The sequence below is a fragment of the Lasioglossum baleicum genome, chromosome 3 (genome assembly GCF_051020765.1).
Source record: "Lasioglossum baleicum chromosome 3, iyLasBale1, whole genome shotgun sequence".
Taxonomy (NCBI): Eukaryota; Metazoa; Arthropoda; class Insecta; order Hymenoptera; family Halictidae; genus Lasioglossum; species Lasioglossum baleicum.
This window is the reverse complement of record NC_134931.1, coordinates 5,569,088-5,595,293: the sequence shown is the minus strand read 5'-3', so window position 1 is coordinate 5,595,293 and position 26,206 is coordinate 5,569,088. Positions and strand designations below refer to the sequence as shown.

Sequence of the window (26,206 nt, the reverse complement as noted above, 5' to 3'; positions counted from 1 at the left end):
TTCGAAGGCATGTTCGTTTCGTTTTATATTAAATTGGTGAACAATCGATGTACTAATTCTAATACTTCTTCGTGGTTCTGCTCGATAATGCCATGCACACGCGCCACCGATTTTGAAACCGATCTTGCAAGGGTGAGTGCGAGAGATTCTTCGATTTTTTTACGTGCTAGTTACATAAACAATGTTCGTTCCGTTTTATATTAAATTGGTGAACAATCGATGTACTAATTCTACTACTTCTTCGTGGTACTGCTCGACAATGCCATGCACACGCGCCACCGATTTTGAAACCGATCTTGCAAGGTTGAGTGCGAGAGATTCTTCGATTTTTTGACGTGCTAGGTACATGAACAATGTTTGTTTCGTTTTATATTAAATTGGTGAACAATCGATGTACTAATTCTACTACTTCTTCGTGGTTCTGCTCAATAATGCCATGCACACGCGCCACCGATTTTGAAACCGATCTTGCAAGGGTGAGTGCGAGAGATTCTTCGATTTTTTGACGTGCTAGTTACATAAACAATGTTTGCTTCGTTTTATATAAAATTGGTGAACAATCGATGTACTAATTCTAGTACTTCTTCATGGTTCTGCTCGATAATGCCATGCACACGCGCCACCGATTTTGAAAGCGATTATGCGAAGGTGAGTGCGAGAAATTCCTCGATTTTTATTCGGTTCAAATGCATGTTCGTTCCGTTTTATATTAAATTGGTGAACAATCGATGTACTAATTCTACTACTTCTACGGGATTCTGCTCGATAATGCCATGCACACGCGCCACCGATTTTCCAAGCGATCTTGCGAGGGGAGTGCGAGAGATTCATCGATTTTGTTCGACTTGTTAATTACAGAAATCCCCACCTAATTATACTGGGCGAGAAATTTCGTTGTTTGTAGTTTTTTCAGAAAACAATTGTGACGTGTGTAACGTAAAACAACAAGAAATGTTTGTGACGTATTTTGATACATTTCCCGAAGCTCTGAATGTCGGATGATATCTTCTTAATAAATAGTTAAAAACAACTGCGAATGTTTGTTGTATTAAAAAATGCTCTCGTTACAAGGAGTAATTTTGTCGTCTATGATTATCAATAAAAAAAAAAGACATAAATGGGACAAGTGAAACCAGTAACTAGCGTGAAGGTGGCATGGCCAATGTCTTTCACCTGGCAAGAACACGCGTATATCACGAGAGCAGCGAATTTTATAATAATTCTTGCATCTGAGAGTTAAGCTTGCGACTACCTTGACCCCCTGAAAGAAACATGTGAGAGTTCTTGAAAAGATCGGCTTACAATTTATTGTCAATAATCAGTATTTTTCATTTTTAATTACATAATACACTCAAAATTACAATATACATACATATTTTACATAATTATTGTTATAATAATTATTAACAAACCAGACCTTACCGGCGTGTAACAATGATTCATTTTTCACTCTAAGTTGCGGCTACATATTGATGCATATAGAGCAGGCCTGCTATTATTAAACAGTCAAAATAGATTTTTTTAAGTGCCCACCTCGGGAATAGATTAATATCTGTTAGGCTCAGCACACGAGATCATTACGAAAATACACCTCGAGAATCATGAATCGGAAGTGTGAAATGAACGGATAATAATAGATGCGGAGAGAATGTATCACACAGCGATTGAAATTTTTGTTCGACTCGTTTCGCCAACCATAAATGCCCGATGCAATCTTCCTTGTGACAATGATGCACGCAACAATCGAATTCTACAGTTCTGTCTAAGACAATCAGGAAAACATCGGGTATCAGCTATTAACGCGTCACCGTGCAACAAGTGGAACACTTTATGCAAAATAAAAATGGTCTGAGTCGATCGTAAGGAACCGAAACTGTGTAAATACAAAAACCCGCCGACCGACTCTCAAGTGAAATTCGCGCAACTGTAGTCGTATTAAAGAACTTAATTGCGTCATCAAAGTATCTTCTGCGGTTGTACACCTAACTTTTACTTACAGCTTTGTGTTTCATTTATTTTCGTCATAAATGCAACAAAATGATGAATAATTTGAAATTGAGTATCGTTTAGCATGAACGAAAAATTTGTCGAGCAGTTTCACATTTTCTTCAAAATAGAATGATATATCGTTAGTAAATGTTATAAATAATATTATGTGACACATAATAAATAATTTCATCGCAAAAGATATCATACTTTGGCTTCAATCATTGATGAAAATAATTCAACAAACAGTCGAGAACATATTTGTTTTAAGATTTAAGAACATAATTGAGGTAATGGTGTTTACGTTAATAATGGTTGGCAACGCGTTAAGTAGAGATACCCAGTGCGGTGACGTGAATTGCATGATCGATCGGTCGTGAATAGATCTTTAACGCTAAGATCGTGTACTTTGATGCACAGCACGGAAGAGCAGATTCTTTTGACTGACGCATAAATTCTAGGTGTCGAATATTCTTAACGAATACGTTATTGTCTGTTAAACAATGAATCCGTTCAACATTAATATTGTCAGAACATACACTAGGATAGATCAAATTTGTATATGTATATATATGTATACGTATATATGTATATATGTATACAGAGGCGCGCTCATGTACACAGACACTCACACCAAATACACGTCTGTGAAAATTATAAAGAAACGTGTATAGCGAATGAGCAGACTAACAGCTGACTAAACTGAAAACATTAACTGATGTTAAAAAGATCTCGGATCTCATCTTTAAAAGCAACGATATTTTGAGAGATCACTGGTACCCGATTACTATTGCTTAAAGTAACCCTGATTTGTGATTTAGACGATAATACGTATATTTGTAAGTATTCTATAGAACTAGATAATCATAATAATACAAAGTAACAACAACAACGTCGAGTAAGTAATAGTTGTTATTAAACTCACACTTATCTGTGCTAATCTTCTGTGAAATTGCACGAAGAACGCAATAAATCTATGTGTATTATTAACTTTGTGCTTTCTAGAATGTTTCGTTCGTGTAGAAGATTGGATTTCGATAAACGAAACGGCTTCAAACGTATAATGACTGCACGGCGATCTCTTCGGAATTCCTTCGCAACTTCATGAATAAAGATTCGACGAAGAGAAACAGTTGGCTAGTTTAATCGAAAGAATGATCGTAAAGACAGTACGTATAAAAGTGAATCGGGGACAAAAACAAAATTATTCGATCGATTATTCGATCGAGCTCGCTACGATATAGAAAATGGGAACATGCAGTTCTGGTTGATACATTGTCCTCGAACAATAAATTATTCCGCATGACACAAAACAGTCCTATCGGCTGATCGAATACAAATCTATTTACTTTTACAATTTGGAAGTTTTACACACGCAGAAGCACAATAATGTCAACGAGGAAATTTTTAACTTTATTTTCCTTATCTCAATTTACATGACGCTTAGACATTCCTCCACAAAACGCTCGTGCTTTCTACGAAACGATTGCTTTCACGAAACAAGCTCTTCACAGTTTTCAGGATAATTATTAATGATAATTAATTTCGAATTAATTAAAATTTGAAATACTTCAACGAATACGAAACTCTCGTAACTAACAATCGACGAGTATATTTTTTAAATATCTTCTTGTTCCAAAAAAGTATCTAGAATAATAACTCTATAATGAATTATTAACATTAACACCAATATGTATTACAATTTATAGCAAAGAGAAACTAACACGAGGAAAAAACGTTTAATAATTTCAGATATAATCTTTTGTACAGGTTATAAATGTTGCTGAAGGTACACGGTACACACTTTCGACGTATAATGTAACAGTTGAGTAGATCGACAAAGTATTGTAATCGACATGAAACGACTTTTTTAAAAATCGAAAGCACGAGAGTACCGCGGGGAAAACAGATTTCAGACAATATATACGTACAGGTGTTTAAACAATTCTAAATTATCGTCCGCATAATGTCCTACTACTTTTATTGTCTACACTAATAATTGAAATCATCTTGCACAATGCGGTTGCTAAACTGATGTAACTTGTCGATACCTTAAGTATGTGACTACAAAACTGTACAAATAATGATGTATGATACGTGTATCGAGTATGCAATTTTGTTATAAATAACACATGTGCTACCGCTCAGAAGTTTCAGATCACAAACAACGTACTGGATTCCTACTTGAAGCTAATTGCATGTTGCTACGGAAAAATGACCACACTAAGCCGTGTTATCGTTCATATCGTATCTGTTATTGCACAAACTGTGGATATCGCAACTAGATCCGAATCATCAACTGTTATGGACATATAGATAAGTGACGACTAGACTGCGGAAAGACATGAAACAATATAAATGTAGCTGTTCCTGTATTATTTCCAACCTATTAACACTAAACCACCGGTCGGAATGACCAGATCCAGATTTATTATTTTACAATTATTGAAATAATAGAAATGATTTTATAAGAATTGATTGTATAAATATCGTTTTAGTAGAGCACGTATTATAGGAGCAGCACAAAGTCTAAATAAAATCAATCTTGTCATTTCTATAAGGGAACATGTACCAGTTACATTTAAGGCTCGGTAGGTTTAGTGTTAAACCTATTAAGAAGAGAAACCGATTTTTATTTTGCTCCAGTTTGTTGCGAGTGAGGTGGAGAATTTTTATTTTACATAAGGATCTCCGCAGTCTAGTGATGTATACAGGGTGTCCCAAAAATGTGCACTTCCTTGAAAGGGGCGATTCCTGAGGTCATTCGAAGTAACTCTTTTCGTTGCTTTTCGTTAACGAGCTATTAACGGAAAACACGGACCACTCAGAGCATGGCTACAGCTTAGCGTGGCGTCGGCATTGGCCGAGCCGGGATCCGTCCGGAGAAGCCTCGCTCTTATTGGTCGGTGTTTTTCAAGGAAAACGTTACTTCAAATGACCTCAGGAAACAGCCCATTCCAAGAGGTGCAATATTTTTGAGACACCCTGTAGAGTAAATTCAGACTTCCGATGTTCCATATTACCAACCCTTACATGTAACGAATTTATAATGTTTGCAAGAATTTGATAATGTTTCTTTCTTATGAGCGGCAGATAATAATTCCTCTTTTCTGAGTATATATGGCGCATTGTACATATGTACATACCTAACTTCCTTAGAATTCACGGAACGTGTACGTACAAGTTCGAGGACTTGTACATTGCTTTCCATCGAAAAATACGTTCGTTAAATTTTCGCGTGTCATTAGTAGTTGAATCTGCAACTCTACACAACGTTCAATATATATACTTTATCATGACGTTTGGGAACGTTGGACGTCGTCGAACATTCCCCAACTGTTATGAAATAAGATGAACAAATGGTAAATACATGAAGTAATTCCAATCAACGTTTCTATTCTAACGTGACAACCATCTTCTCGTGTTGCCGTATATAGTTACTTGACACCAGTGACATTCATAGCTGCGCATTTAGAAAATCGCCTTAGATTATAATACAGAACACGAGACTGCACCGAATGATCATTATTCTTCTCCGAAGAAATACTTTCATTTACTTTCATTAGTTTAAATACTTTCATTAGTTTCTAAAACCATCGTCGAGCAATGGTTTTATTACGTATGTACTTAAAATCGTAAAAAGAAGAATGTCGTATGTCAAGTCTGTCCAACTCGCGGCCCGCGAGCCACATTTAGCCCGTTCTCCCACTTCTTCATTCCGCTAAGATGGTAAGGTGGGAGATGACATTCCCACACTACTTGACACGGTCGATAGTTGGACCGCTAGAAGGTTTATGTAGTGGGGAAAGGACTGATTGATGGCGAGAACCGTGTGGCAGCGACGAAGAAGTTGGACAGACCTGTCGTATGTAACGAAACAGAGGATCGTTACTCTGTGTTGTATAACAATAAAATTTTAGTGAAACGATTAAACGATTAACGTAGTAACAATCCGTACAGTATTAACAATTACGAACAAATATTGTATAATATACTCTTCGAATCTTATAAACTTAAGCTTCCGACGTGACTAGTACACATTGTGTTCAGTAGATATTAAATTCATCATACTCTTTACAAAAATGTTTTTCATGTCTCGGAGAAATCATTAATATAAATGGTTTACTGACCGCAATGTGTTCAACGGACTTTTGTAACTTAAACGTTAAGTAGATTACTTTCAATCGATTTTTCCTTCTAACTCTTCCTTCCGTATTACGTACATTCCGTATAACTCTTTCTTCCTATTTACTGTATCAAAGCCCTCAATATTTCATTTTAAATCAATGTATATGGGCAAAATCATTTTAAAATATGTAGTCACGGTCGCAGATAAATGTAACTCCCTATTTTATTTATTGTTTAATATCGCACTAATTTGCACATTGGACTGACACCTCGTTCATATTCGCCTAGAAAATATTTTTATAATATTACTATTGAAATCATTGTTTCACTTCAGATTTTCGGATTCAGCAGAAAAATTCTTGAAAACACCTGCAGACTTCAAATTATTCATCTGAAATATTTATTCAATGTGTGCAAAAGTTTTAATCTGTTTTCCAATTTCTTCATTTATCTGTACACAACTTATACGAGAAGGTATGTTGCCAGTAAGCGTTTGTTATTTAGGTACACCGATAGCGAATGAACAATTGCACAAAAAGGCGGAAGATTATAACCATTACAGTTATAAATCATTCTACACGAACGATTGAAAAAGACTAAACCTTCTGCAAGCATCTGACAATCACAATTTAACAGTTATCTGCAGCGTTTTCTGTGATCGTTCGTGAACACACGAAATCCCGTAACAATCGTGATCGCAAAAAGATTGTTTCGTTCGATTAAAAATTCGGTAATGCGAACGAGTGAGAGCCCGAAGCGCACGATTACAATTGTACGTAAAGCTAATCGTTCTCAAAGCGATACAGGGTGAACCAAAGAGAGTAAGCGCGATTCCAGGCCCTGTCGTTAACGGAGAGAGCGTTACCGTATAATATTATAGTAACCTCTCGTCACCAGAGTTATTTTATCAGTACATCTGGAATTTACAAAACCTCGTTTCCCGTTTAATCAGCGCGTTGCGTTCGGCGCACCCCGTATTTCGTCATTTATTGTCGAAAATTATCCTCGAAGCTATATATCCATATAAATATATCAGTATTATTGTTCGAACAGCATTGGAACTTATCCTAAGTACTTTCTGTAGTGGTTACAATAAATTTATATCTCGAGTTCAATCCCACCGTTTGATTTCAGAATGGATAACGTGGAAAAGAGTTAGGCCAGTCACTACTTCAATCAATTACAAGTATGATACGTTTGGTACAGCGTCGTATAGCGTGTACCATGAGCCACGATTCCGAAAGAAAATGTTGCGTTCTGATCTCTTTCGGCAGAGCAGAGTCATCGGTATCACCGGGCAATCGAGTTGCGTTATAATTATACACGCAGACTCGTTGTTTATACAGAGTGCCCCATAAATGTTGTACTTTCTTAAAATACGTGATTCCTCAGGTTATTTCAAGTAACTTTTTCCGTTGCGAAAATTTTCTCTACGCTTCTGTTAAGGAGATATTTACGAGAAGCAGGGACCAATCAGAGCGTAGCTACTGCGGACCGATTCTGGCTTGGCCAATGCCAACAACACGCGTAGCGACACCTGTGCACTGATTAGTCCGTGTTTTTCGTTAATAACTCCTTAACGAAGCCGCGGAGAACATTTTCGCAAAGGAAAAAGTTACTTCATGACCTCCGAAATCGCCCCTTTCAAGAAACTACAACATTTTTGAGACACCCTGCATATAGAAATTCGCCTCTCGTTTCTAAAATAGTCATCTCGTTTTCAATTATAAGTATCGTCGTAATATTGTCAGTAGATTGATTATTTCAATTCAGTTTCCCGTTTTAATGCATCGCCGTTTCATTTCTTCGTGGCGATAATTTCATTACGTTTTGAATCCCTAGCCGTTTACGTACTCTTAAAATATATTGGCCATTTGTTATTTCCGTGCGATTTTAAATAATTGTGCAATTTTTAACTGTGCAATTTTTGTTTCATACTTTCTCCGCGATGTTTCATACACATCGATATGTATGTAGGTACTGTTTTAGGAATTCACTGTTTTGAGAATTACTTTCGTTTTAACATTAATATATCGTATATCATAGTGTTCTCTGACACGCTTCTTTTTACTATTTCACTCTTTAGTTACTTTGACTTGGTCAATGTTACTCGAAAAGAGTTAAACACCGTATCAAAAAATACTGCCTATTCGATGAACTTTTTACGCGAGACAACTTCGACTCCACTCCACCGTAAATAGAAAACATACACGAATTGCCAGAAAAGTAGCCGGTTTAAATGTATTGCGATTACATGCAATTGATGTAGATCATCCCCTTTTGAACTGTTGCTTCTCAGCGTTAGCGTTCCCATGATTCAATCACTGCAGATTTTTAATGCAAAATTGAAATTTCTTGAAGCAATTTAATACTGTGTCTTGTTTAGTCTAGTATTACATTTTTGCGAGAATTTAGTACTCAAAACTGCAGAACAGTCAGTCCAAATCATGACTGGAAAATGTAAATGACTATGTCTGCTTTAAAGTTTGTCTAGTAAAATTGTGATTACTATAGAAATGAACTTTTACGTTCATTGAAAATATTTACAGCACAACAACAAATTGTATAGTTATAAAATATTTTTTTATATACCCCAAAGAAAAATCTTAACGAAAACGAGTCGGGCCGCTTTTATAATCATCGGCAGAATTATTATAAAAGTTTAAATCCTTTTAATATATTTTCTACTTTATATGTTTTACTCAATAATTTATTGTCTTTGACAAGTGCATAAAATCCACAATCTAACGAGTAAGTATTAACAAACGATCTTTTGGGATCAACCGGATACTTTTCTAACGAACTATACAGCGTGTTGCAGTATTGTACACGCGTGGAGGGGTGAGTCTATATGCAATAGTAAGTCAAAAAGAAGGTGTATCATTTTTCTGTTTAACGCCCGTGTTTGGGCAAAATGAGGTTGAACATCCTTTCGAGCGTCTAACATGTGTAAGTAGAATCAGTAGGTCATGATCAGACGGATCGGACAACTCCTATTCAATAGCACGCGTTTTTAAACTCGATTATCTCGAAAACGCCTCGTCAACTGAACAAAATGTATTGCATATTTTCGTCTTATTTTCTCGCGTAGAATCGCCCCCTCCACGGTTGTACCATCAATACAACATTCTGTAGATGTTGCACTAGTCGACTCCCCCCGAACGTATTAGGTGAGTGCAAAAATAATTGAATGGCTGTTTAGTAAAAGAAAATTTCATTCACTGCTCCAATCGATTCTCCCGTTACTGCAACGAGCAACGAATGATTACACTATTAATAAGCATACTGCTCGACACTGGTTTCAAAAATTAACAGAGATAAAAGTCTTGAAGATGAAAAATCTCGCGCACGTCCTAGTGCAATTGATAATGAGGAATCAATGTCTATTATCGATACAGATCCTCGAAAAACATCTCGAGTGTTGCAAAAATGTAGCATTTCCTTGAGAGGGGTAATTCCTAAGATCATTTGCAGTAACTTTTTTTTTAGCGAAAATGTTCTCCGCGGCTTCGTTAAAACAAAAAACACGGACCAATCAGAGCGCGGTTAGAGCGGACGATTTCAGGCTCGGCGACCAGTCATGCTGAGCATGGCGTTGACATTGGCCGAGCCGGAAACCGTCCGCTGATGCTGCGCTCTGATTGGTCCGTGTTTTTTGTTAATAACTCCTTAACGAAGCCACGGAGAACATTTTCGTGAAGGAAAAAGTTATTCCAAATGACTTTAGGAATCACCATATTCAAGGAAATGCAACATTCTTGGACCAGCCTGTATGACTTGAGATGTCAAGAAGAAAAACCGCAATTATTTTTGCACCAGTCTAATGTTTGACGGTAATCGGAGGCGTAGAACTAGCATGGCTTTCGATTCAAACCGGACACGCGACTTTCTTCTGATAACGTAACGACGAATCGTTCCGCTTGACATTCGAGTGACAAATTCGTTGGCATGATGGCAGACATGCGCATCATGCGACGCGTGTTATTAGAATTTCCGGCTTTTCACCGAACGAAAGCAACGCGGACCCGAACACAGCGACACGAAAACCGCGAAATTATCTTTAAAGTACGTTTTGCTATTATTGTCCGTATTGCCGGTAAGATTACTATCGTTATTGTCAACCAAGCAATCGTGACTCTATTATTGTCTACGATAGTACGCCCGTGCAAACTATTCCAGAAGCGTAACGTCTTTTTAACATAATACGTGGAACAACAAACACTCGGTACGTTCCTATCCCAGGAGATTTCGTAATATCATAGCCAGACTGCGGATCTTCATGCAAAATAAAAATTGTTTATAATAATCCGAAGCTATGGAGGAGCCACGTTCATTTCTTCTCTTAATAATCGTAATAAGCTGGAAGTAATGGAACAGTAATAGAACATTACTGTTTTGCATTTGATTTACTAGATTTTTGTAGTAAATGCATTAAATCCGCAGACCGATCGTAGCTTTTAAAAATTGTTACGAGTACCCTGATGTTATGTAAATCAATCGAAAATATCGCTTCGCCGTAAACGACAAAATAACTTTGCAACGTTAACCCTTCGTCTTGTGAATTTTTCGAATAAAGTATAAGTAGAATACTTGTCTTCGTGTTGTATTTTGTAGTAAAGACGTAAAATTTTAGGTGCAGAAGTTAGAAACTTTTTAGTCCAACTTCGTTTAAGAACGTGTACAACATATTTCGAAACGTCGAATAATAGTCTCGGTGCTCTTATCTACACTTTCCACGCCCGTCGCTTCCTTATTCACTTTATTTCGATCATTCATCACTGGTATTTCATTGAAAGATCGAAGAGTTAACGTTTTCCCTTAAACGAACGTCAACAATAAGCGGCCTACAAAACACTACTAGATTTTGTTGCGTCATTATAACACGTGCATGAGATTATAAAATATTATTGTCGGCACCACGAATCCTCGAAAAACTAAAGATTCGGAAGCGTACCATTAAAATCCTAGAAATTTCAACACACCCCTAACTCTTCTGACTTTTTCTCCCGTTCACGATTATTTCCATTTATCGATCGTCGTACACGATGCCCTCAACGATATATATATATATACAAACATATATAATATACATATATATGCCCATATATAATGATATAATTATGTCTTACAATATGTAAGGTGGTATGTGATGCTTGCTATAACTACGAAAGGTTAATTACTCGTGAAAAATTAAGTACCGATCGTTACTTTATTCATTCGAAACTTTGTGAAACCATGTTTCGGTTTCCAAACTTTTATTAATTATTACTTTATAGTCATAACTATTGTCTTCGCTTCGTGTATACAATCATCCAATTGTTAAAATTTATTTTGTTTAACAGGATAATGTTTCACGTATTTCAAAACGCTACGACACACTATTTGTCGTAGGTTGAAAAACAAATCTTCGCTTGAAGATTTCACACAGTTAGTAATTGTTCAATTGTTTATGTATTCCAATTGTAAACGGACCAAAAGTTTCTGATAGAGCTATAGATACCAAGTATCGCCTAACACATCGTTGAAGAGAACATATTCGGTACAGTATCCCTACTTTGTTCTTCACGGAGCAACCTTTTCGATTACACCAAGAATCACATCCCACCACGTATATCTTTCGACACTTGTGGGTACTAACCCAGTCGTGTGCATTATAATTTTCATTATCTTCAACAGTTCATATTATCCTATATTATTTACATGGAGAATATTAAGATTCGTATAATTATAGAATCAATTTTGCAATTTCTATTAAAATCTCTTCGCGTGCTTATCAGAAAGAACTACAAAAACGTATGGTTCTCGAACGAAAAGCTTGAGAAACATGAACGATCGAATCATGATCAATCTCGCGTGTTAGAAACTTTGTTGCGCCGTGGTTTTCGGTCGATGATGTGGCTATGGCGAAATACGTTATGTTCGTACAGCTCGTTAGTATTTGTTGTACAATTTCAAGAGTCTAGAACGATAAAGAAATACCATCTCGCGAGAAGAAATTGATGTTATAGAATTCTGATGTAAAAGATCTATAAAATGTCCAGCGAACAACATAAGCGCGGCACGTTCTTGTATGCGTGTAGGTGCAACGCGGTGAGTTGACTGCGAATGGTTCAGTATTTGGCAAGAGATCCAAAAGAATTGTTGCTAGAAATGTTTCCTGACACGAAGAGGAACGTTCCATAGCATATAGCTTTTCTGTACGTGCAACGATAGTGGAAGTCAATCTTTAACTAAGTACGTTACTGTTTTACTTGCAGCATTTTCTGTCGTGAATTCGATTCAAGTCTGAAGTGTTTCTCATTCAATAGAAAATCGATTTAATTCCTCTTCAACTACTCTTCAATTATAAAATGTCTTCTGATCAGTATCATTGTAGGCTAATTGTTACTTTTTCCACGCAGAAGAAATGTTAGATCAAACTTGATTGATCAAGGAAGATTTAGGCGTTCATTTGACCCGTTCAATTATTATTACTTCACAGACTTCGATTGGATGATAATAGAATGATAACTTAATTTTTCTTATTAAATTTTTCTTCAACTTCCTTCAGGATTTCAAGTATTATTACTTTATAACTTTCTGCTGATCGATAATTAGGATAAAAATGTAAAATAAAGTAGAACCTAGACGAATTCACTGCAGAAAACTTTGGCGTACTGTTACGTAAATAAAGAAATTCATTTAACCCGGAAATCTTCACCACGATTCAATGTTTATCTACGAACCGAAAAATTTCGATTTCAACCATCTGCTCATAGCTTGAACTCAGACATAATTGAAGTAATGAATACGTAAAGAAATCATGAGTATATATAATTAATGCGCTTTGCATTATGAATCTATAATCCTTAAAAATGTATTGTGTAAATTGACTAGATTCGCGAATTTTCGGGCAACGAAAAATGGGCTGCTGGAATAATGTTGATACACAATGCCCACGCGTGTCTGTATGTAACTTTATGATTCGATACTAAATGTATACAGTGTAGCATTGATCGATCGTTATTCTCTATTATTGTTATTATTCCATTATTGAAATTACCCGAAAACATTAATAATGCCTTCTATAGTTGGTGAACATTTTTCTGAGCACTTTCTTTCCTATCTGCTTCGCCAAGATCACCGTCCACTTTTAAATCCTTTCCTTTCCTAATGGTGTCGAATTCAATTTGCAATAACGCGTTTATGGTACAATAATATTAATTGCATTGCGTATAACAAATTAGTACTCTCCCTGTTACCCGAAGTCGGATCTGAACCCCATAATAAAATATGATTTCTTACATAACAAGCTTTAGACGTAAGATTCTTTAATATTCATTTTTTAGTTTTTGAAATGAAGTTCCTTTGTTGTGAACATCAAATTCGACAATACAACATTTAAATCTGTCTATCGCTCGGATGCAGCAGAATTTTCCAGAAATTAATTAATTCTTGATTATGTCATAAATACTCTCTTCGATTCAGTCTAATGGAAAACTTCCTCTAATCTCATCACGTTCCACTAATCTCCATTTTACGGACGATCGATCGACGTACGACTGTACACATTCTATTGTGCATACTGCCTCGAAATGTATGTATATACATTTATATATGGTAATTACGATTCGCCCGCGAAACAATATAACGGATTGGACGTTCCCATCGTTCCAATCAATATATTCTTGTTGTTTTTGACAACGTTCGTATAGAGATAACGAAATACACATACGTCTGTACATGTATGCGTGTCTGTGTGTATGCGTACGTGTGTCAAATACATGTATATAATTATACGAAGTACAAACATCTAGGACAATGTATATAACGCGACTTGTTCCTAAGTTTTCGAACTCACGTTCGTACTTTCATGAATATACTTTCATCAAATTACGTACGGTAGAACTCGATGTATCCGAACCGTAGCACCCTTGTATCCCCCGTAACCCTAACTGTACTAGGATCCCGAATGAATCGATTTTTCGACACGCCAGTGGTACCTAGAAATCCAAGCTAACACATTTATATTGACATGAACGTTCTCCCTCTTGTTGGATTTCTCAATCGTGATTTGCTGTTCAACCTCTTCGGCAAATCGTTTTGTTGTTTATTGCTCTATGGTTTTTCCGTCTACTCGCGAAAAAAACATATCGTATACTCATAGCGCAGTTAATTATATGAATTATACAAAAATATGCACATCAAATTGCATTCATAAATATTGTTTGCACTGAGTGGTAAAATTTCTATAAAATACGCGACGCAGTAAATCAATGTTCAGTTTTACAGCTTCGAGAATATGTTCGTAAGATGTTGAACTATAAGATAATGTAAACTTCAAGGAACTATCGTCTTATTTTTCATCGTGCCAATTCGTGAATACGAATTTCGTTTCACACAATTTCACATAGCGTGGAAAGTGAAGAAAAGAAATGACTTGCGAAGAGATTGAACAGAAATAGTCTGGAAGGTCCGTTACCCGGTGCGCAAGGTGAGAATTCACTCGAAGAAATCAGGTCCCAACAAATAGAGCTCTACGGTACTTTACGTCTTATCGTACTAATACTTTCATCGTGTTTATCACTTTCTTACAAGTATTTTTATACATTTCGAAATTCCATTAGGTTGGCCGCAAATGTCCGCGACTATGTTTGAAACCTGAAAGGCTTGGATAACAACCTTCGTCTAAAGATACGATGCGTACCTGGATAAACATACTAAACGTGTTTTCCCTGGTCTCAACAATCCCTCGGAACAAGCATTCGTTTCCAAACGACGGATTAATTATCAGAGCCACGCCATTCTCGTCGTTAAAATATTGACGTATTGATAATTAATTCGTTCTAATCATGGCGCGCGCGCGTTCGTTTATCATTAAATAAACCGGTGTTGTACTATGTCAAAATACACGTCTGAAGTGCAATGCCCGCGCGTATCCTCTCTTCGTCGCTTTTACGATCGACGACCGGCGTTTCCATTTTCTCAGTATTGGTTTCTTTTTATTGCTATGTTTCTAAAGTTTTATATCATTTGAGGTGTCTGCTATCGGCGTAATAAGAAACAAGAATAATAGAAAATACCTAAAAGTCTCAGCGGTCGTGCTGAACCGATCCTCCCTCGTAATTGCTTCTTCCAAACCTTCTAGTTATTGTCTTCAAAGAGTTATTGTCTGCGAAGGTTTGGCCGCTTTTTATTGTCTGCGTGTACGACGCTTCTCTCAACAACAATTTGCTATCCGTAGAATGAAAATTCACGATAGGCTACTTCTATCCGTCTTCTCTTCTAGGCCAATTTCGCGAAATATTTTGTGAAAGTTCGTGGCATTAAATCGATTCTTCAATATTATCAGGTATGTCTTGCTATTACTTATTCCGATTCGACTCTGTGTACGAACTAGCTTCATACACTCTTGTATCTTCCGCTTTCTCAGTTTGCACGTAGCTTGGTTTGTCTGCGATCAAGAAAGCTTCGTCTACCCCGGCCTGATTCAATTATAATACTTTCGAGGAGCAACCGTTTCCACGAGTTCGAGTTCTTCCACGTTCTCCGCCAGCACTATACCCTGCACTCTTAGGTATTACGATGAAAACAGAAAAACCGTTCCAGATTTCATAGCTGCATACCTCAGAATACGAAGCCCGCGTTAGCTCAACAATACAGCTGGAAAAAGAACATTACAACCAATGGAGAACCGATCTCGGATTCTTTTCGCGTGCTTCTAGTACTTCCTCGGCTTATTGACTTCTAAACTGCCATTCTAGGATAAACTGAAGGAAACGAAAAGTGTGCTTTCGCGTGAAATTAGAATAGCAAATGTTGTATCGCACCTACGAATCATACTGCGCACGTTGTCCCCCCCTTATGAATTAAGCGAATCCCATTCGAAGTATTTCCTCCAGTTCGTCGGCCCTGATATGGTACGTGTGCGAATCCACGCGAAGCATGGATCAAGCAATTGGATTCCTTGATTAGAGTAGACCAAACTGATAGAGAGAACGACGATTGGCAGGGCGCAAAGAGACTCTCGCCTGGCCCAGAATCCGCGACGAAGTACCAGAAGCAATTACAAAATCAGCAGAAGCAATCAATCAAAGAATCCATCACGTTCAATTGACGGTTTCCTTCTCCAATCGATCCGGTATTGACAACTTTAGTTCCACTGTTGATTCTGCTGCGTCACATCGTATGCATAGTCGTCCGCAGCTGGCGGCTGCACCAGAGACGCATTCACATCGGTGACGAAAGGGTTCGTTGAATGGAATGGATTGTTGCTGTTGGTTTCCGTCGACCCGTAACTTATTACCGGTTTGTCCTGTTGGCCAACGTCCGACGGTTGTTGCTCGTAATTGTTCCAATCGTCGGCGGCATTCTCGCCCATGGACGGCTGCCTCTGCGAGAACATCCATTTTTCAGAATCTTTCTTAACATCCCCGCACAAGCCTCAATAAAACGACCGCAATAATCCCACAATTTTCACATATTTTCGTTCTAAGCCTTAATCGATTTCATGACATCCATAACTGTTCAAATCCTTGCGTGTCAATGTTCTTCCACATATTTTTGAACCGACCCCTTGAAGATCAATCCCATTATTATATAATCTTTAATTGGTTAACATATACGGTATGATACAACGGAAGCTTATCTAAATTTTCAAATCATTAAGTCACTATAAAGCAGGCGTGGGCAATTTTGCCTCAATTGAGGCAAAACTGTCCCCACCGTAGCACCCACTGTCCCCCACCAGCATCCGTCGTGACTATGTAGGAAGGACGCGTTTCACTTGTCGCAGCAAGCAGTGCGCAGGCCTCGTGCAACGGAGCCACGAGGAGCGCCACCGAAAAGAAGCTTGGTGGGAGAAGCAGACGTTTGAGGGGCTCCACCCGTGCCCACGCCTGCTATAAAGACTAGTATAATCCACTAAAAAAATACGTACAATAAACTCGGACTGCATGGTTTTCGGTGGCGGTGGAACCGGCGGTTTCGTTCGTCCGAATTCGTCCAGGGCGTTCCAGCTCTTCTGTTCCTCTGCAATAGGATCGGCCCATGGTTGCAATTCACCAGAACAAAAGATCCCGTAGAATGTGACACCGAAGATGTGAACACACGCCGCCATTATGAAAACGTTCTTCCATCCCTGAGGATCCTGTAAAAAGAAATATTGCGGTCAGAATGATGTTACGATTAACTGGTTTCCAGTTCTACAAATTGACGAACCCTAATTTCTGCAGGGTACACGGTGTCCTATTTAGATCAATTCTCGTTATTTATACATATACGGGTATTCATTTGAAAACATTCCAGCCGAATATCTCGGAAAGTATGAAAGATATTAAAAAGTGTAAAACACGTGTCCAAGGATTTCGAGGGGGAAAGAGGGGGGCAGTATCAGTTTTTATTCGGGTGGCGTTTTCAACGTTATTTGAAGGTCAACTTTGTTTTTTCAAATGGAAACCTATATTTTTTATGATGAGATCTTATTGTACGTAAAAAGACCAGCAATTTTCGTAGGATACTTTGTTTTTGTTTCGGAGATATTTAAAGAGAAGTAGATAACAATTTTTTGTTAAGTGAAGAACTTTTGTACTTCCGACATGATGGTGCTCGCCCGCATTACACGTTACCAGTTCGCCAGCGGTTAAACAATCGATTCCCACTAAGATGGATCGGTAGAAAAGGTGTTATTGAGTGGCCACCTAGATCACCAGATCTAACTCCAGTCGACTTCTTTTTGTGGGGACACTTAATGTCTGTTATTTATAAAACACAACCAGAAAGCATCAAAAATGTTCGTTCAGAATTTGAGAATCGTCTGTATTATTGTTTAGAAAACAACGGAGAACATTTTGAAAATTTGTTATAATTATAAAGAAATTACAAACTTTCTCGCAGTATAAGTATGACTCGCTCTACTTCTCTTTAAATATCTTCGAATCTAGTGTGCGGATAAAAAAAAGTGTCGTACGAAAATTGCTGGTCTTTTTACGTACAATAAGATCCCATAATAAAAAATATAGGTTTCCATTTGAAAAAAACAAAGTTCACCTTCAAATGACCTTGAGAACGTGTTTTACACTTTTTTAATATCTTTCATACTTTTCGAGATATTCGGCTGGAAAGTTTTCGAATTGTATACATGTATATTAGAAATATAAACCTAGTGTTTAGGATGAAAATCAATTTTTACTTCACTCTTGTTTTTTTTTGCAATGAACGTGCCGAATTTGTATTTTGATTATCAGCAGTCTAGTATCTATATTGCACTTCTGCATACATCGAATATAATTGACTTTTGTAGTCGAACAAAGTCGCTTTTCCGAAATTTTCTGAATTGAAGAAAATATTTAGAAATAATATTTTTCGAATACCTTCTTTTCCGTGATGTTGTCTACAAAGAAAGGTACTAGAAGTCCAGCTATTGTGCCGATTCCATTCGACATTCCCATCAAAATACTGGCGTATCTGGGCGCGATGTCTAGATGGTTGACGTTGAAACCAGATATAGCGAAGCCGCTGCAAGCAACACCGACTGTGAGAGCGACGATTGCCGCTGTACCATTTTTGTGAACTGTCGCGTTTGCCATCACCAGGAAGCAGAGTGCCTCCATGCCGAAGCCACCGCAGTTAAACAGTTTCCGCACGTTAGTGGTCGTTAGTATTCCACGTTTGCGAAGGTGATCGGCTAGCAACCCTCCGCAGGGCACCACTGTCGTCATCAACAAGTGCGGAAGAGCCCCGACTACACCGGTCTAGAGAGACAATTGAACAAACATCGTTGATCTCCATTTGAAAATTTCACCGACTCCTACACAGCTTCCAATTTATCTCGCAGATAACCGTGAAGGCTACATTGTTTCAATATCAGTACGTTTTCCATTTTGTTTCATGAATGCATAGAATCCGCAGTTTAAACGTGTTTGTACATTTTAAGAGGGTAGGCTCTAGTTTCCAGGATTGCAAGGGTGCGGGATGCGCCTCCTCATTTCTCGATAATGCAAAGATGGGGTTTTTCAGTAATCAAAAGCGCTAGATAAAAGATCAGTCTAGGCTGCAATCGCCCTTAAAAGTTCTATTTGTGCGTTTACGAGGCGTAATGTATATTATTCGGAAGCGTAAAGCTGTGCATGTAGCTATTGTAAAAATAGGACTTTTGAGAGCGATTGCTGCCTAAATTGGTCTTTTCACTAGCGCTTTTGACTTCTGAAAAACCCCATCCTTACATTATCTAGAAATGAAAAGGCGCATCCCGCATCCTTGCAATCCTATGAACGAGTCTACCCCTTTAAGATGTTACAATCAAGTTCTTAACAGTTTGGAATGTATTCATGAATATATTGCTGAATTAACAGCAACTTGTGGAATTGAGACCGTATGCGACAATGCACCTCCCGCAATCTGTTCATATAAAATAAATAATAAACTGTGAAGTAGAGTACTTGCCTCGACCAGTTCCATTCCGAACGATTCCTGCATGAATCGAGATTGAAATAGCACCAGAAGATAAAAATTCCAAGATCTGCAAAAATTCGCCACGATAATAGCGTACACTGGCATGGATGTTAAGAATTTCCGCCACGGCGTTGTGGAAAACGTTGGTACAGGTAATTGTGCTTGTCCTTGGCCAAGGGAATCTTCGATGTAGCGAAGCTCGCGTGTCGAGATGCAAGGATGCTGCGAGGGCTTCTCGAAGGCTAGCCACAACCAAAATCCGTACCAGAACAGCCCCACTACACCTGAAATTTTTATACGATTTTATATCTTTCGGCTCATTAGCTCATTCACGTTTTTACACCCCTCGACAATACTAAGTGAATATGAGACACGTGTATGTTTAAATTAGAGTCTACGATTTTGGACATGTACCGAAAAGACACATGCACACGTAATCCGTGTGAACCGTGTGTTCGCGAATTAAGTATCCGCGTTCTTAATACAGGTTTAATTGTGTATTCTATTTTCTGTATACACCCTACACGGATATAAAAATCCCTGTATTTTTCCACACCGTGTTTACCTGACGTTCTTACTTTTTCGTCAAGTTAAATAGGATTTTATACGTAACTTATAAAAATCCCATTTGTAAAAAGCAGAGAATTTAATGCATTAATTTATATTTAAAATAAAATATAACAAATTATGTTGCATGATACTCGATATCAGAACAGTTCACACACATTTTTGGTGATTTTGGACAATTGGGACAATATGTTGTAGTTTTTTTCACATTCGATCAGCGACCACGCACGTGTCTATGACCTACGCGAATTATATCGTTGCCATTCCAGTTAATCGCTCTGTTTACGTTTTCGCATTTCGATGTTTCGCATTTCTTATGTTTCGCGTTTCTTATGTTTCGGATTTCGGCCTCGCGAGAAATTCGATCAATTCACGCTGGGCGACGAACGTGTTAAGGATATTCTGAATATCTTACAAAAGTTAGTTGACATAAAGGGGGAGATTATCTGGTATGAACAAATTTTCTGTAAATGCAGTGGTGGATAATATGAATAATGTTTCGTTGCTGAAAACGTAAGCACAAAGTGAATCCTCAAAGTTTGAAGCAGTTCATTGTTAATTTTTCTTCGCCATACACAGTAAGTAAACTTACCTTTTAACTGTAGCTCATTTGACAAGATTTAATCCTGTATTATCTATTCTATAATTACAGTGGGTGTATAGAAAATATTCGTACACTGATAAATTTCAAACAAAACTGTGAAATTGTTGTTTATTAACTACTTTTTTTGTAAACAATGAATACGTACATATTCTGAGAAGTCTATAGAATAGATACAATGGAAAAAAAAATTAATTTCTGGATTAACTTGCGAATATAATAAGGAAAAACAAAAAATCGACTGAAATACACCAACAAAAAGTATTCGTACACAGTTTCTAACTTTTTACAATTTGAGAAAAAAAACGTAATGTAAATTAATGTGACATTAAAAAATAGTGAATTAATATTTGGTTGGATAGCCTTTGGCCTTTATAACCGCTGCAATTCTTCTCGGCATTGAATTTACTCGTGTTGTGGGATCTTGTTCCACTCTTCCTTCAGTGCATTTTTTAAGCTCTCTTTTGAAGACATTTCATGTTTTCTGATATCTGTTGTTCTAAATAATCCCACAGGTGTTCTATAACATTGATATCGGGAGATTGTGGCAGAGTTTTCAGATACGCCGGTGTGTTATGTAGTATCCACACATTCTGGTATTATACGCAGTATGCTGCGGATCATTATCGTGCATGAAAACGAAATCATCTTTAATATTCATTTTCTCTGCACTAGGATCAAGATTGCGTCTCAAAATGTCAATATAGACCCTGTGGTTCATTATTCCGTCAATAAATTCTAATGAGCCAACACCAGCTGCACTCATGCAGCCCAAACAAGTACTGAACCTCCACCGTGTTTGACTGTAGGTTTTAAGTTTCGTGATTTCAATTCTGTATTTTTTTTTCTCCAAACGGTACAGTGTCCATCAGACCCAAAAATGTTGAACTTACTTTCATCTGTGAAGATCACTTTATTCCAGTACTCCACTGGTGTAGTTACATTATTATTTGCGAATTCCAGTCTTCTCTTCCTATTCGTTTCACTTACGAAAAATTTTTTACGGGCCACCCGTCCGCGACATCCTGAATTTCGTATAAAACTGCGCACAGTACTAGCAGATACGTCAATGTTTAAATTACTTTTAATGTGTTCAACTATTTTTATTGCACTTATTCTTGGATTTGTCTTTACCATTCTAATAATAACTCTACCAGTGTATTCATTAATTTTTCGTGGACGTCCACTTCTTGATTTATTTTGTAGTCTTTTTCGTAGCCCATACCTGTCGATTAAACTTTGTATAGTAGATCGAGGTCTACTTACAATACGCGAAATTTCTGCTAAACTTTTACGCTGGTTGTGCAAGTTAATAATAATTTTTCTTTCTTCTATCGTTGTTTCCGCACGTTTCCGTCCCATTTTTCAACGATAACTTTGAATATTTCGGGATTTTTAATTGCTATTGATGCCAACAACGTTTCTAAATATACTGAGGAGATCAATCATACTTACACCGCAATTTGTTTATGTTTACATGGTATGTTCGCGTTAAGAACTGTTCCCTACGCAGTTCAAATTAAAGAGTGTACGAATACTATTTGCTGGTGTATTTCAGTCGATTTTTTGTTTTTCCTTATTACATTGGCAAGTTAATCAAGAAATTAATTGTTTTTTGCATTGTATCTATTCTATAGACTTCTCAGAATATGTACGTATTCATTGTTTACAGAAAAAATAGTTAATAAACAACAATTTCACAGTTTTGTTTGAAATTTATTAGTGTACGAATATTTTCTACACCCACTGTATATCTCTTGAGTTATAATGTGAATTATCAGTATCAACTATAATATATTTCTCGGAATGTGTGCGTGTGTTTATCTATTTTCCTCTTTTATAGGAAGTGTCAATAAAAGGCACATAACGTTGTGCGCGTTGGTATATTGATAGTGCATACAGAGTCATATCAAAGGAAAGACTATTCATCATATTGCGCATCATTCGCGCGGTAACACATTACTGGAATAAGTGAGAAGAATCACAGTCGATTTTATTGTGCAGTGAAAGCTAGTGAAAATCACACAAAATGGGTATCCGAGGTTTAACAACTTACATAAACAAATATTCAAGTCATTGCCTGCAAGACTATGAACTACAGAATACATATTTGGTGATTGATGGTAACAACATATGTTACCAAATATATTACAAATACGACAATACGACATCCTTATGTGGTGGAGACTACAACGTATACGAAGAGGCCGTAATCAGCTTCTTTGATAATCTGCTAGCATGTAAGGTGATACCATTAGTATTACTGGATGGTACGTATGAATTGTCAAAAATGGATACAATTCTAAGGAGATGTAGAGAGAGGCAAGATAAAATATTGTCTGTGTATCAAGGAAAGGAAAAGATACCTCCTTTGCACTTGTTGAATATTTTCAAACAAGCGCTAAGAAAAAAGAATATTCGTCATGCACAATGTTTGTTTGAAGCCGATAGAAGTATAGCAGCAGTAGCCAAAATATTAAAATGTCCCGTACTCAGTTTTGACTCTGACTTTTATATATATGGAACATTCTATATACCGTTCGATACATTAAGTTCTTATGTAGTCAGAAATTCTGACAATAGGAAAGTAATTCGTTGTAAACTTTATCATCATATATATTTGTTAAACAGTTTTAAGGGGTTGAATCATCGTACATTATCTCTAGCTGCAGTACTACTTGGAGATGAGAAAATAAATCCAGAGATGTTAAAAAACGTGTTTCATCAACTACAAGGACTAGCAAGACGCACGCATATTATGGAAAACACTTTAAAGTGGTTGAGTAAACATACGGTAGAAGAAGCAATTATTGAAATTCTAAGTGGAATACCAAAATCAATGAGACAACAAATATTAAATATAATAGAAAGCATTATCAATGATTATACATGTATAAATGTACCTGCAGCAGTCCTTGAAGTTTTAAGTATTCCTAAATATACCCTGGACTCTACAACAATCTTTAAATATAAGGGAAATATTGAAGATATCAAATTCACTGGAATATATAATGAGCATCACTTCCAAACAATTGGCAAAAGTGAAAGTGAATTAATTAAAATGAAAAATGTACTTATTGAACCCCGGACAGTTTACAATGGCAATAATTCAATCACTAACAAGCTGCCTACATGGTTTGTAGATGAAATGTACACAGCTACACTTTCAGCAACCTTGATGGATATAATAGATAAACATGTCGATATATTTCCTATACAAGTAGAAGACGTGAAACGTCCTACAAGCAGTCTGGCTGCATTAAAAATTGTTAGAGTTATATATGGACTTTTATCTTCGATATTAGACCACGAGAAAACCTATATGAAGTATGTAATGCGAGATGAAAATATGAATTTAATATGTAATGAATTAGAAGGGACTAGAACAGTATGTTTATCAAGTCTTAGAGAGCTTCCAATAATTAAACGCAAAGACATTTTAGATGATACACTTGGGGTTAAGAACATGAAATGTATTGATGAACTTTTACCAGAATGGAAGTTATATATTGCTTGCATTAAGTATTGGTCTGACCAAGAGGAGATCTTCAAATCTGATAAATGTTATGCATTATCCATAATTCTTTGTATCTTATATAACATTTGTTGTACCAAAAAGTTTTCAAAAGATAAAAGTCAGGCGCACGATTGTAAACCGAATTATTCGGAGAATATAGTCACAGAGGCTTACAGAAAAATTGATGTGAAGAATTGTACTACAGCAGTTCAATATTTTACACGTCATTCTCTAGAGAACAAGAGTATATTGTACACGAGAAAAGTTAATATTTCTATCGTACATGCATTCGCACAATTTCAAATATGCTTATCATATGCTATGGATTTGAATTCACTGTTAGGATTCCCTTATAAAGAACCACACGTAGCTGATTTGTTTAACGGTACTTTCTTGTACAACCTGTGTACCGAATTACAACTGCACAAAGACATACCCAAATATATAAATCGAGTGCTTAAAGATTCTCCGACTATCTTAACAATGTTTAACATATTGACATTGAAAGTAAGCTCATTGCTTACGTAATTCTGTATAAGGTTAACACAATAAACTAAACAATTTTCAAATAAAACATATTTATGTGCCCGCTGCATTCTCTATATAGGTTTAACAGAAACAATAAAGTAAATGTTCTAACAACTTATTTGTTATTTATTGGTAGCCAAATATGTCACACCATTTTGCTCGTTTTACGAGTGCTGCCCATTCCAGTCAATACAATTGCGTAATCGAATTATACTGTCCAACAAATTTCAACTCTTTTTTGACGTTTCGATTTTTACCATGCGATTCTTATAGGTTTTTTGCGCTGATTCCGAATCTACCCTTAATTTTTCTCCTAGACGCATAGTTTTTAAGAAATTTGATTTTGAAAAAAAGACATTTTTCAACTTTAAACAAATATTGCGATGATATTATTAAAGATTATCGTTTCAAATATAATTATTTTGTTTCTTATTGTACATATGGTGGAGTATTCAACCCTTAACCTTTCGAGAACCGGAAAATCTATACATATGCAGACACACGAAAGAATGAATTGATTGCGAACGTGAAAACACGCCCACGCACACTCGCATACACATACACGTTCATGCATGTAATCTGTAAATCTGATGTCGAAAAAAATCGAATGTGAGTTGCTTAATTCTTTTATAGGCGGGGGCATAAAAGAGACGCAAAGTTCACACACATATCGGGAAAATTAAAAAATCCAGCAAATATCTTACCGTAGAAATAAAATGGCGCTGTCCATCCGAACCATTGGCACAGGAAACCCGAAAGCGGCATTCCAATAACTAACGCAGCATACGATCCACAAAATGCTAACGTTGCCAATCGCGATCTTTCCAAGGGTGGCGCCCAATATTTCCAAATACCGTGGCATGCTGGATACGTTACACCCTGATCAAACAGAAAACCATTCGTTCTCGTAAATTGCGTAGGAGTTACCGTCATATTAAAGGGATGCAGCACAACTTCGAAAAATCGATTCTGGTTTCATCGTGCTGTGCGAGCATTTGATACAGTTTCATGAAAATATTCGTTTATACGTAATTATTAGACTGGGATTATGCGTTCCTTAAAACGTTGAGAATCTTACCTCCGCCAATCCTTTCAGGATTTGAACGAGTATGTCTACGATGGGATCTACTTTCAATGCACCAGGCACCAATAGGTTCAAGAAAGATGATACGCCAATCGCGAGCCCGAATATTTTGTTCGCAGGGTAGAGTGAAGCAAGAAACCCTCCTGGCACCTGGGTCACAAGGTAGCCCCAGAAAAACGATGAGTCCAGGGTACTCTCGGTGGCGATTGTCCAGTTGAACATGAGAGTGTGGTTGTCGCCTACAGTACTATTCTTCATCACTGTTTTCGCCATGGTCATGTTACACCTCATGCCAAACGATATTATAAATCCTGAAACAGTTATCAACTCCTGTACCTAAGTGCATTTTGCAATATCAAACTTT

The 26,206-nt window shown here is 36.9% G+C and overlaps 2 protein-coding genes across 2 annotated transcripts in view; one reads left to right on the top strand and one right to left on the bottom strand.

The window, feature by feature from the left end:
• Positions 1-1,281: 1,281 nt before the first annotated feature.
• The window catches only part of Vglut (Vesicular glutamate transporter), a 29,739-nt gene continuing 4,814 nt past the window's right edge, over positions 1,282-26,206 (bottom strand). The window contains exons 4-9 of the mRNA XM_076447620.1: positions 25,837-26,153; positions 25,463-25,637; positions 19,537-19,829; positions 18,465-18,845; positions 17,033-17,242; positions 1,282-16,486 (exon numbers count right to left, since the gene is read on the bottom strand). Of these exons, the coding sequence (XP_076303735.1) occupies positions 16,247-16,486; positions 17,033-17,242; positions 18,465-18,845; positions 19,537-19,829; positions 25,463-25,637; positions 25,837-26,153 (1,616 nt within the window). The 3' untranslated portion in view covers positions 1,282-16,246. The remainder of the gene's footprint in view (positions 16,487-17,032; positions 17,243-18,464; positions 18,846-19,536; positions 19,830-25,462; positions 25,638-25,836; positions 26,154-26,206) is intronic.
• On the top strand, positions 22,497-24,761 carry LOC143221939 (protein asteroid-like). The gene has a single exon (XM_076447619.1). It carries the CDS (start codon positions 22,743-22,745, stop codon positions 24,756-24,758), a length of 2,016 nt encoding a protein of 671 aa, XP_076303734.1. The 5' UTR covers positions 22,497-22,742; the 3' UTR covers positions 24,759-24,761.

Coding starts and splice junctions, on each gene's coding strand:
- LOC143221939 (XM_076447619.1), top strand. CDS start 22,743: ATGGGTATCCGAGGTTTAACAACTTACATAAACAAATATTCAAGTCAT.